Source organism: Sebastes fasciatus, chromosome 15 (assembly GCF_043250625.1).
Source record: "Sebastes fasciatus isolate fSebFas1 chromosome 15, fSebFas1.pri, whole genome shotgun sequence".
NCBI classification, from domain to species: domain Eukaryota; kingdom Metazoa; phylum Chordata; class Actinopteri; order Perciformes; family Sebastidae; genus Sebastes; species Sebastes fasciatus.
The window spans coordinates 5,888,471-5,901,133 of NC_133809.1; the positions used below are offsets into that span (position 1 = coordinate 5,888,471).

A 12,663-nucleotide genomic window follows, 5' to 3' on the forward strand; every position below is an offset into this window, starting at 1 on the left:
GTGTTAGCTCAGCATGACGACATGTTAACAATAAAATCAAACTTTATTTATTTATTAATTTGCACAGAAAGTCTGTTACAGCAGGATTATTAATAATCAATCTTGATATCTTGAATCTCGTTCATTTAAGATGAAATAATTTAATCGAGACAATCTAATTCTGTTGTCTTTATATTTCTGACTACAGACCCATATTTTAAAGAAGTACAGTACTCGATGAAGTCGGATGGACGGATTTGCCAACTTGTAAACATTAAGGTTTTTCTTTTAAGGTTTAAAAGTAAATCTGAAGTTCAATACAAGTGAAATAATTAAAACATAATCGTGGACTTATTTGTTAGCTACATGTGCAGTTTGAGCTGTAATCTCTCTAATCTTTTGTACTTGCTGATAAAAATATATTCTGACAAGCTTTACCTGACATTGTGCTGGAGGAGTGAAAACCAGTGAGTGACACATTCACAGTTAACCTATCTGTATCTCCCAGTCCATCGCCACTCTGAGCTTCAGGTCGTTCACTGTCAGCAGGCAGCAGGTCTCCGTGTATTGAAATGCAGCAGCGGAGGTTTCTTTAGCACCTGGTGATGGACAGAAAATATGGTATGCTTTACTTTTTTATATTGTTAGTGAGAAAAACAAAGAAATTCCTCAATTTTCTAGGATTATTTGTATCAGATTACTTCCTTTGATGATTTCCTTTAAGAGAAAAATGTGTTTCCCTGCCTCTTTATATGGGATTTCTTCTTTTATAATTGTGAAACAGAACAAATGGTGAGTCAAGAGAGACATTTTTGAGAGAATAACTCAATGTTTTGCCACTTTGGCCACCATCAAACAAAGAAACAGACCTGGAAATGCTGGTGTTTTTCCTTTAAAACCTTTCTCTCATTTACTGTTGGTTGTGATGGATGTTAATGTGGCTTTACTTGTACTGGGCCCGTGTTGGTGCATATGAGATGTTACTACTTTCAAGGCTCCTAATGGTTCAGGCCCCATCTTATATCACAGACCTTATTCACTGGCACTCAGCCCCTAGGTCTCTTAGATCTGACGACAAATCTCTCTTGTATGTCCCACGATCTCGACTAAAGCTAAAAGGTGACAGAGCCTTTGCAGTTGCTGCTCCACAACCGTGGAATCAGTTGCCGTTAGATATCAGATGTGCTCCCTCCTTCTCTGTTTTTATATCAAGGCTAAAGACACATTTTTATTCACTGGCCCTTTAGGCCCACTGATATCATGTCTTTAATTCTGTACTCTGTTTATTGTTGTCATTGGTATGTTCTCTTTTGTTTTTTTCTTACTTAAACTTAACATTTTAATGTTCCTTTATACAGCTCTTTGGTCAGCTTAATCCGTGTTTAAATGTGCTCTAGAAATAAACTTTACTTACTATACTTGTAACTATGAAGGCTGAGATCCTCACCTGACACATGCACAACCACCGTGGACGGTTTGCTCTTCACTCCCAGGACGGTGACTGACTGAACAACGGTATCACAGTCAAATGTTCCTTCTTCACCCGCAGGACTGAGAGACGAAAGAAACGTGTGTTACGTGTTTTCAATTCAAACATTCAAACTATCTTAGGTTCACTTTCCTGGCCGTCACTTGTACAACCCAAAAAAAAAAAATAGAAAACTTTTTTTTTAGCTCCTTTCACGTGTGGTCTAAAAATGGACGCGTCTCCTTCGGAGGTGTGAGTTGTGACTCACCGGCAGAGCAGACGGTCTGACAGCATGTTGAACCTGCGCAGGCAGAAGGCCTTTTTGTCTCGGTAGCTGAAGGAGTGGCCGTCGTCCAGGTACAACTCACCATCAGCGACGCCCTGCAGAGAGCAGGGAAGCAGTCAGGATTTCATAATTAAATGATGCAAATGTCTAAACTAATATAGAGTTTAATTACTTAACAGTTTTTGGAAGGTATGAACTTTGCCTCAGTCTTAAAAAAAAGCATAATTTTGTATTTTATAAAGTATTAAACTTACCGAAGTGAAACTGTTAGAACACTTTTAGCAGCTACACCTCTTTCTTATTATAATATATAATATCATAATTATTAGTATATAATGCAAATCCTTTAGCATGCACTGAAACAAACTTATAAATATTGTGATATGATCTGGTTTGCAGCCAAATTGTCTCTGTTTGGCCGACATCTGCTGTTGCAGTGCTAAAACTTTAACACAATCATGTTTAATTAATGGACAGCAAATACCATCTCAGAAGCACCAGATGTTTCTAATATTTTAGCCATCACTAATAAATAGAGGGGGAGAAATATTAGAATATTGATCAGTTTATATTTGTACCTGGTCAGGACTAAACCTGGTTTCATTTGCTTTATGAAATCTGTTATATTAGTGGTTGTCAACCTATTTTCCTTGAAGCTCCCCCTACTTGAATTTAAGAAACCCCACGCCATCACCCTAAAAAAATTACAAATCCTCAAACAAAATCCTCAATTTGAATAAAGTGATTCAGTGTATTAAATGAGTTAGTCTTGTAAATGAACTTTAATCAATAGAACTCGTCAGTTTCATCAACATAAATAAAGGGATGACGTCTTGACGGATTCGGCAAGCGAATGCAGAAATATGATATGATCTTTTTTTGTAACGACTTTATTAATTTAGCATAAATCATGATGTTGTTAGATTGCTGCTAGACCACCCTGTTAATACAGGTGCGAGCCTCCCTTTGTGTGTGTCAAGCAGGAGAGAAAATAGGTCTTTGATCACAGTTTTGAAAGGCTAAACGGCAACAAATATAGATTGAAATAGAATATTTTGTTAGATTTAGCTACAAAGTAGCAACAATATATATCTTTTTAAATAGTTTTATCTACAGACTTTTGTATAAATTATACAGTAAGTGTGTTATAATTTTAGTTTTAGATGAGCAAATCTAATTTTGCACCCCCCTTATCCTTTCAATGCTTACCTGAGAGTTGAGGGCCACGGTGATGGCGAGTGGGAGCTGTTCGAGATCGGCTGTACAGGAGCCACTTCCTGTTGACCTGCAGACCACCGAGCCGCCACGCTGGAACACAGGAACCTGTCCGGAGGGAATACTAGGAAATCAAAGCTTCCCCCATAACATAATATCTGGCTTTATGTCAGTTTAGAATTGGCATTTCATTATGCATGAATAAACCATGGATGTGTGAGTAAAGACAATCACTAACTGTGTCCAAGGTGACTGGAAGATTCAGAGTCCTGCCTCCTTTATGCGCCTTTGCAGAGTGGACGTCATACCAAACCTGAAACGGAAACAAGCCTTAATACAACATCCACACCGAGGTGCATCATGAACACATGAGAAGATCTGAACATGTTACCTGGTGGTTGATTTACCTCACCAGATCCAGGGAGTATGACTTTGACTTCTTGAACATGCGGTTCGGTTACAGGACAGGCCAGCAGCGCTCCTCCTACATGAAACCAAAGACAGTTAAACTAAGAAAAACAAAAGTCTAGTAATTACACTGAGTAAAAATGCAGAAATAAAAAGGTATTTATCACCGATCATGTACTGGTAGTCCACAGAGAAGGTGCTCGGTTCTCTCGGGAACTCCACCCACAGAGGTCTGTGCAGGTTTGAATAAATGAACATTTCTATAACGTTCTGCTTTTCACTTTCCTCAAAAGTCTATCTATCTATTAAATCCATACTCTCATCAAAACATGGGAGACATTGACCTCTAGTGTCTGATAAAACTCAAAGGTAAAGCCACAGAGGGTTTAGGGGTCTGCAGTACTTCCACTGAGCAGCAGATAGCAGCAGCACCAACCTGAGTGGAGGCAGACCAGAGGTGTGAGCCTGGTGGAACAGAGTGTACCAGTATGGCAGCAAACAGTACCTGAGAGCAGAAGAGACAAGACTGGGATCATTAAAACATCACTTTGTCAAATGCATTAGGAAAAAAAACAAGAAACACGCAACACATTTGTGTTCCATTCGTCCATTATGTTGACTCTGATATTTAACGAGGTAATCAGGTGAAACAGTTTGTTTGGCCTCGTTGGGGATTGGTTCTTGTCCTTTAATGATATTGATCAATTTCAGCTGTCTTGGTTGGTCAATCAAGACGGCTGAAACTGATCACTTCAAGTCTCTTTTCAGGCAAAATGTGACTGGCAAAAAGAAACAAAGCAACAACAAAAGACAGAGGCTGTTAGATAGTTAGTTAGTTATTTGGACATGGAAAATTTAATTTGTACGAACAAATAAAAGACCCCAATAGTGTCTAGATCAGAAAAAATGATTCAACAAGCCGTTCAGATTTGGCTCCCCTTCCTACAAGCAGGCTCATGAGAATATACCGCTTGAGCTTGAGAACTACCTTTGCAAAGGTGCGCCATGAAACAGGCACTAAAACAGAGCGTTTCAGACAGAGGGTGAATACAGGTATATTCAGACAGACCGTATGAGAAATATACATTAAACATTAAAGGATGTAAACATGTTCTGGTAGAAACCCCAAATACAAGAACCTGAAAATGAGCATGATATATCCCTCTTAAAGTACCTCTGTTGGATCACAGTACGGATGGCAGCGGTGACTTCCTCTCCAAACAGCCACGGCTCCCGGCGCTTCGTAAAATTTGCAGAGTGACCTCTGAAGAACGGCTGCAGGGCGGCCGCCTGGTACCAGCGCACCAGCAACTCCGGCTCCGGATCCTGAACAAACCCACCGACATCGGCTGAAACACAGAGATAAAATTATATAAGAGACTGCAACTTAAAGTGCGAGACTATGAAAATAAATAGCAGAAAAGCAGCATGTTACAGTTCTGTAAGTCTAGTTACTGTAAGAATAGTTTTAAGGTAGAAAGTATAGTTTTAATGTATGTCTCTGTACCAAAAACCATCACAGATTGACTGTCTTGCCAAATTAAGTCCAGTATTTCTGTCTCTCAACCCAGTCAATAACAATTCTAGCTGTGATTTTAATACCAAAATGTACAGCACTGCGCTCACCTCCACAAAACACGATGCCCGTCACGCTTAGAGACAAAAGCATTGGAATAGAGATCTGCAGATACTCCCAACTGGCGACGTTGTCCCCTGTCCATACGGCTCCTGCATCCCAAACAAACAGTGCAGTTAAGGACACAACCCTGAAGACATCACAGAGGAGAGGAGTTTATTTTTACCATTTCAGAAACGTACCAAGTCTCTGTGACCCAGCAAAGAAGGAGCGTGAAAGGACAAAAGGTCTCTCTGAGCCTCCTGAACGAGTTATCAGACCCTCCGCTGTGGCCATGTGCTGTGAGCAAACAAAAGAAACCTTAAAAAGGTAATAGTTCACTTCATACACTTTACTTATAACTGTCATTTAGGTGAAGATGAGATTGCACTAGAATTTCTGTTTTTTATTGAAGTTTTAGCATCCTTAAATGTTTTTCTTTTACCCTGACAAAACAGAAGTTCTGGAGCAACCATAGATTTGCAGGTGGAATAATGACACCTGTATCAAAAGAATTTAAATGAGCCTGCTCACCTGGTAGAAGCCGTACAGGTTGTGTAATTCCCGGTGTTCCCAGCCCCCATAATGCACCGCGTCCTTTGGCATCGTCTGCTCTGGCCCGCCGAACACAGACGGTTCATTCATATCATTCCACACAAATAACGATGGCGTCGATCCCTGGGTCAGACAGAAACACTTCAACGAGCTGTAAAACTACTCAGTGAGTGAGAATATGATATACTATGTAAAAATATAATTATACAATATATCGTCATTCTTTACAGTGTCAAAGGTTGAAGGTGCTTGAAAAGATTTGAGAAGCCTTTACCACAAAAAAAAAGAACTTCATCAAATATCATATCAGTATTATTTTTAGATTATTAGGATTATTATTGATTTCTATTGATAAATTGGGTTGCATATGAACAGTAGCATGGATTTTGGGGTTATTTTTACACTTACCTTGTACTTATCCAGGCCGAAATATCTGGAGTACCATGCTCGAGTGTCTGGACTGCTGAAGTCGAGGTAATTGGACTCACCTGTGAGAAAGATTAATAAAAACTACAGTTAGAAAGTACAAAAAACAAAGAATTATCTTCATTTATTTTGCTCCAAAATGACTGAAATCATGCTAAAAAAATCATCTGAAAAATGTTTCTTAATTGAAAGTAAAAAACACACGATACAACTAATAACCAACTACTACAATATTCAGAAATCAGGTTTATTTTATATGTCAGCAGAGGCTTTTTCAGAGTAGGAGTCACATTTGTGGTCGAGCTTTCATTATGTTATTTTAGATTTAAACTCTATTTATAGTAAGAACAACATTACCAGGCCAGCATGAGCCCTGATAGATCTGCCCCTCTCTGTTCTTGACAAAATGCCCTCCGTCTCTGGCCTCACGGTACAATGACCAATCAGGATCAACCTTGATGTGGGGATCACTTATCACAACCAACTGAAAGATAAGAAAAATATGCACAATAAATACCCTAAATTTGTGACATATGACTGTAAATATATACGGTGCATCTTAAAACTCACCTTCCGCTTCTTCTTCTCCAGGTGGCGCTGCAGGCCGGTTGGATCGGGGAAAAGAGCAGAGTCCCAGGTGAAATAACGCTTCTCATCCGTGTGCTCAATATCCAGCCAGATAACGTCGTACGGGATGTCGTGGCGATCAAATCCAGCATCTACAGCCTTCACATCAGCTTCATCAACGTAGTTCCAGCGGCACTGGTGGTACCCGAGGGAAAACAAAGGGGGTAGGGCTTGATATCCTGACAGAGAGAGGAGATGATAATGTACGGGCAAATTGTCACCATCAACATCTGGACATTATAAAGTATAGTACTGTTTTTTGTTCTTATTAATTTGTCTTCTTGCTTAATACTATTTTCCTTCCATTTTCAACATACACAACATGATAAATATTAAAAAAAAATCATGTGTTATTTGGCAAAACAATAAATGTGGTTTAATTGTAGATGGAAATTACAAATAAATCTGACATCGTAAAGTGAAAACCTCCATTTTTAAGATCTTAAATTGACATTTTTTGGGGTCATGCTTTGTTTTTTATGTGCAAATAAACAGTAAAATACCTTCAGTGCTTCATACACACCTGTCAGCTGAGCATACTGGGTGAACAGCTGCTGTGGACTGGGCCCCAGCAGAACCACGCAGTCAATCACACCACTTTCTGACAGCCAGTGGACGTCAGTCTGAGGCTCCATCCGCCTCCTCTTCACTGGGGGTGTCTGGTCATCCTGGGACAGGTAGGGGTTATTATGTGGTTATGAATGTACATGTTTGTAGGTTTTATACAATGCTTAACTTGGAAATGGTATCTCTGGCTCTTTTTTTTTTAGAATCATCCTGATTTTACTAAAGCTAAATAAACTTGTTTATCGTCTGTTTGCAACCAGAAAGACAGCAGTGGAACACCAGTTACCTGATGGTCAGATGGGCTGTAGTGAACGTTCACAAACGTTTCGGATGCATTGAGCCAGAATACACCCAGAGTCCTGTCCGGCTTGTGGGCCACCAGCAGCAGCACGGAGCCATACAGGCCGAGGCGGCTGTACAAGTCATACGCAAAGACATCCAAGTTATACAGCCGATACGGTTCACCATCTCTGTGAAATGAAAGGAATTAAAGACACGATTACCAACTGATTACGAACATTAAAAGCTGTAGTTGATGAATATTAAAGCTTCCTGTTGCTGCTACTTGCATTTAGTTATAATACGTGTGTGTACCTGGTGTCTCTGAGTTGCAGGCCGTCAGCGTGCTCTGGTAGACCGTACACATGACTGAACCCATGGAGACAGAGGTCAGACCCAATGCTACTGGGACCTGCAGATGAAGCATTTTTAGTTTTAGTCATGTAATTCTGAATGTATTGATGTTTTGTGTATTTTTTCTCTTAAAGTTACTACGAGGAACTTTAATTTTGTGTTGATTTTGGCGCTCCCTGTGGACAAAAGCGGTAGTGTTTCCGAGCACCAGATTCCCTTTAGAAAACCTCTCATTTTACTGCAGCAGGGTCTGACAGTCCTGGTTCTGGTTCTGCAGCACCTCCCTTCCCTCCAGCAGGCCCAGCAATGCAGCCTGGGCCTCCAGCAGCGTGATGTGGGTGTTGGCTCCCAGTGGGGATCGGCAATGCAGCGAAGGCGAAGCTCTGCTCCAGGCCGGGTGCGGAGCTCTCCACCTCCCTCCGGAGCTCCGACAGCAGGTTGAAGGCGGCAGCGAAGCCGGATCTGAGTCTGTCGCTGCCAGAGGCCCGGCTGGAGTCTGAGCTGAAGGAGGCTCTGGTGAACCCGCATGATTTTGTCTGATTTTTTCATCTAAAGGATAACTATATAGAAATAGCCAAAATTCTCACTGATGGTCTCATTTACTTATGTAGGTCATATACAGTAGATGCATCAGTATTAAATTGAGACTGTTTCATATCCAGTTAGAAGTTCCTCATAGTAACTTTAAATGAAGGATGTGTAATCTTTTTTTTCCTTCATAAATTTCTCTCTATAAATTTGCAAGAAAAGATGCAATGTAAATATGGTTATCATATACTTATAATAAGAATTGAATTGCTTCAGTACCTGTACTCTGTGCAATGGCAATAAAGTTGAATCTAATCTGTTTTAGAATCAAAATATGTTGAATAAATAGTGCAATATTATGAAAGAATAACTACAGAAAAACTAGTATTTTACTAAAAATAATTTTGGTGTTCCTTAGAGAAACACAGACACTATTCCTCTCCAGTTCATTGCATTAGATGAGTCAATATCTCAAAGCAACTATCTACGCAGCTGGAAATACTGACAAGTCTGCCTTTTAAAATGGTAAAATAGCAGAAACAAACCATTAGCTTTGATATCCACAAACTGCCTGAAAGTCTCTTTCCATAATAAACTGGTGTGGTCCTCTTGAAGCTGTCAGAGGAACAAAAAACAAAAGCATTTATAGACCGGATTAGGCTTCAAGTAGGAGTCATATTACATCGCAGTTTGAGAGTATTCGCTTACCTCACTACTAGGAGATGCGGCGCTGAGGAAAAAAAAAACACAACAAATTGAATTCACTTTTTCATGTGTTGATTTCCAGCACACAACCGTTCCCTGAGATCCTCACCTGGGTGGATCCCGCAGCGTCTCCAACCACAGTTTGCCTTTAGAGTTGAATGTTACCATCACTTTGTCTTCACACAGGATCTCCAGTCGGAAAGGGAAATGCCAAACGCAAACCTGGTGACGTCCTGAAGACCAAGAGAGGGTGACAGAGTCCTCAGACTGTCTCTCCACTCTCAACCTGCCAGATGAGGAGGAGGGAAAAGGTCAACATCTGTCAAAAGTACTGCAGCAATTTGGAGTTGGAATCTGTACCTTTACATTTTAAAGTTATTTTATGATTTTATATGTTGACCTTTTGACTTATAAACAAAAGCAGCAGACAAGAGAAGCTCCTAACTGGCCTACTTTGATTTCACCAATACATACACAACACATCAGAGGGAGGCCTAACAGAGGAGGAGTGGATTGTTTGACTACATCGCTTGTGTAACTAGATATCCTAATCGAGGGATGATGCTGATGCAGCTCTTACTGTTCACACTGCGGTTCCCCCGTTATCACATCTGGAACTCGGTAGCGAGCTTTGATGGGCTGCAGTTCATCTATTAATATCCTCACAGTGTCATTTTTGCAAGGTGACACAGACAGAAGCAGTGTGGTCTGTGAAAAGAGAAATGAAAGAGTTTTTTTTATGTAGAATTAAAAAGGGTAGTTCAGATATTAACAAGAAAATGTGATTTATTATAAAATTTAGTTTTTTCATGCACTTGCACGATTGTTTTTATTGTTGAGATTTTTATTTTTAACAATGCTAGTGAAGGTCGGTAGTGCTGAAGAAATGATCCTCTGAGATATTTATATTACACAACTGCTACACAGTGAGCTAACTTTGGTTATTATCACCTATCATTGATGAAAGGTTTGGGTTTGGCTTCTAAGCACAATTCAGTGAATTTATGAAAACCCATTTAATGTCACCTGAGTTTAAATGTATTATTAATGCAGTGTATTGCTGCCACACCAGAAAAAAATACGGATCAGTATCACATTATAATGTGATAACTTAGTATATTGTAAAAATGTGACACATTTCACGTTATAACAATAAAAGTGATGAACATGTTATAACGTGAAACATTTTAAGTCATAACAATGAGTTATCACATTTTAACATGAAAAGTTTCACGTTATAACAAGATAAATAGTATATTGTTTCTTGTATGTCATAATAATGTGAGATTATGTTGTTACAATGTGAAAAACATCTTGTTGTAACAATAAACTTTTAACATTATAACATGATACAGATTTTTTTTCTGGTGTGGCAGCAATAAGCTGCCGTCGTATTATCTAAATTAAAACTTTTTTACAGTTTCTGTAACTCTAATTCTGAATCATAATTCTTGCTCAAAGAAGATGTATCTCTCTCTTTCTATATTACTGTTGAGTCTAACAAATTATCAATGAAAATGCAATGTACATTGTGTGATTCTTCTGCAAATTTAGCCCCCAATATTAGTCCCACAGAAGATGATAGTGATAGTGTTAAACGTCTTTGAGTCCCTGAAAAGCGCTATATAAGTTGAATTTATTATTATTATTATTATTATTATTATTATTAGAAGTGCACTAAAACAGAAGAAAAAAAATACCAGTAACTTTTTTAAATATGGCAATGATCAAATGGTGTCAAATATGAATGAAGAAATAGATCATCCTTAGTTTTGATTTACAGTAATACAGTAATTCAGACCTGTGTGTCAGGCTCCAACAGTTCAAAACGTGCCCCCTTCTCTGTGAGCACCATGGTGTCCAAAAGGGCTCGGTGCTGCAAGTTGGGTCCCTGGATCTGTCGCCTCAAGAGTGACAATAAACATCAACATTATAATGCAATATACATTTCAGAGTCCTGCACAGCACAGCAAGGTATTGATGAGGTTATGTTCTGCAAAATGCACTTAATTGTGGGTGATTAAAGTTATTTATGAATGCAAATTGTGCATTATAAAATGCATATGAAATGCCCAACATACTTGTAAAAAGCAACATTCTCACTCTTCTTGAACTTTTCATTTCCTTCATCATCAGGGACAACACTGAGGAACAAGCACAGTGAGAGAAAACTAAATATACCAGGCACAAAATCTACAAATGTGCACACAAAATGCAGGTGTATTTCATCCTGCAGTAATGTGAACACTACTATAACTACTATTCATTAGATATGATCACATTGCATGACAGGAAGTGGTTAAAATGGTGTAAAAAAACGTCAAAGGTCAATAGTGAAACTTCTGCAGCGCTGCAGAGTGGCTGAAGACAGCATGTTGTTTACATGGATGTATTAAAAGAGGTTGTTTATACCTAACAACAACAGGCTGGCTCACTTCCTCCATCTCGAGCAGACAAACATCAGAGTTAACAGTTGGTTGTTTTCTTCTGGTTTGAGCATTAACTACATTAGTTTCGGTGTAAACTTCTGTGTAAACTCTCCTTGATGTTGACAGAGCGAGAAGCAGTTTGACAGCAGCAGCGACACACAGAGAGGATGTGATTCACTGCCAGCACACCACTAACCACACTTCCGGAGTGGATTTTCAAAGTAATCTTCCCACCAATTCAATTCAAATCAAACTTTATTGCAGACTCAAGGTCCAGGTAAGAAAAAAGAAAAAACAACAACAATACATTACATATAATACATTACAATGCAGGAGGCACTATAAAAAGTAATGATTAAAAGATATTCAAAATATAAATATTAAAAACATATATACATTGAAGGACACCATCTCAGCACTGGAGAGCTCCTTCAGCGACAGGCTGCTCCACCCGAAGTGTGTGAAGGAGCTTCTGCAGGTCCTCCCTTCCTGCAGCTGTCAGACGCCACAACCAGCACTGCTCCCAGTAAACCACTTATACTTACACACCAAAAAACTGACAATAACCTGATATTTTCAGGTGGAATTTCATTTCATTCTCACTGTGCAATATCATGTTCTACTTGTGCAATTTTGTTAATAGTCTGTTTATTGTCAATACTGTATATACTGCTCCTATTTTTATACTTCCTTCTATTTAAATGGTTCATATTTTGTTACACTTTGTTTAGCTCTTTTTTTTACTGTGTTAGCTGATGCATCTTGTATGTATACTGACATTTAAAAAAAAAAAAAAAGGTTAGCTACAAATTTAGGAAAATTCCTTTTTTTCTTTAACAAAATGTATTTTAAAATGACCATAATGAAGACTACTTTTGGGTCAGAGCTATACATAGTCTGAGAGCAGAAGTAGGGAATACTTATATATTTAATAAAACAATAAGGGGTAGTATTTAGCTTGATCTTAGCTTAAAGGTCCCATGTCATGCTCATTTTCAGGTTCATACTTGTATTTTGTGTTTCTACTAGAACATGTTTACATGCTGTAATGTTAAAAAAATAATAATTTCCTCATACTGTCTGCCTGAATATGCCTGTATTTCCCCCTCTGTCTGAAACGCTCCGTTTTAGTGCATTTTGACGGAATTGCAACAGGATTGCGTTGCTAGGCAACAGCTTGGGTCCATGTTTACTTCCTGTCAGCTGATGTCATTCACATACA

At 38.8% G+C, this 12,663-nt stretch overlaps 1 protein-coding gene across 3 annotated transcripts; it reads right to left on the reverse strand.

Moving 5' to 3' along the window:
* Window positions 1-42: 42 nt before the first annotated feature.
* ganc (glucosidase, alpha; neutral C) lies at window positions 43-11,629 on the reverse strand. 3 transcript variants are annotated; one of them, XR_012597197.1, is made up of 25 exons: window positions 11,425-11,629; window positions 11,094-11,156; window positions 10,814-10,916; window positions 9,593-9,720; window positions 9,122-9,298; window positions 9,016-9,037; window positions 8,853-8,922; window positions 7,741-7,837; window positions 7,433-7,616; window positions 7,103-7,247; window positions 6,523-6,758; window positions 6,310-6,436; window positions 5,935-6,014; window positions 5,506-5,649; window positions 5,175-5,271; window positions 4,983-5,084; window positions 4,531-4,705; window positions 3,793-3,861; window positions 3,524-3,588; window positions 3,340-3,432; window positions 3,187-3,261; window positions 2,943-3,056; window positions 1,716-1,828; window positions 1,427-1,530; window positions 43-578 (listed from the first exon to the last, which is right to left on the reverse strand). XR_012597197.1 is itself a non-coding variant. In XM_074659918.1 (25 exons), exons 1-25 carry the CDS (start codon window positions 11,454-11,456, stop codon window positions 466-468), a joined length of 2,709 nt encoding a protein of 902 aa, XP_074516019.1. In that variant the 5' UTR covers window positions 11,457-11,629; the 3' UTR covers window positions 43-465. The 3 variants fall into 3 exon arrangements, 2 of the variants coding, with proteins under 2 accessions (XP_074516019.1, XP_074516018.1); XM_074659918.1 differs by having other exon boundaries at window positions 3,356-3,432; window positions 11,094-11,158; window positions 11,430-11,629; XM_074659917.1 differs by having other exon boundaries at window positions 3,356-3,432.
* Window positions 11,630-12,663: the final 1,034 nt, after the last annotated feature.

Excerpts from the sequence above, each read along its gene's own strand:
- ganc (XM_074659917.1), bottom strand. The coding sequence starts at position 11,456 with ATGGAGGAAGTGAGCCAGCCTGTTGTTGTTAG. Across the intron at positions 10,917-11,093 it reads GAGAATGTTGCTTTTTACAA|GCGACAGATCCAGGGACCCA; the intron begins GTATGTTGGGCA and ends GTCACTCTTGAG. Across the intron at positions 3,589-3,792 it reads TCTGGTCTGCCTCCACTCAG|ACCTCTGTGGGTGGAGTTCC; the intron begins GTTGGTGCTGCT and ends AAACCTGCACAG.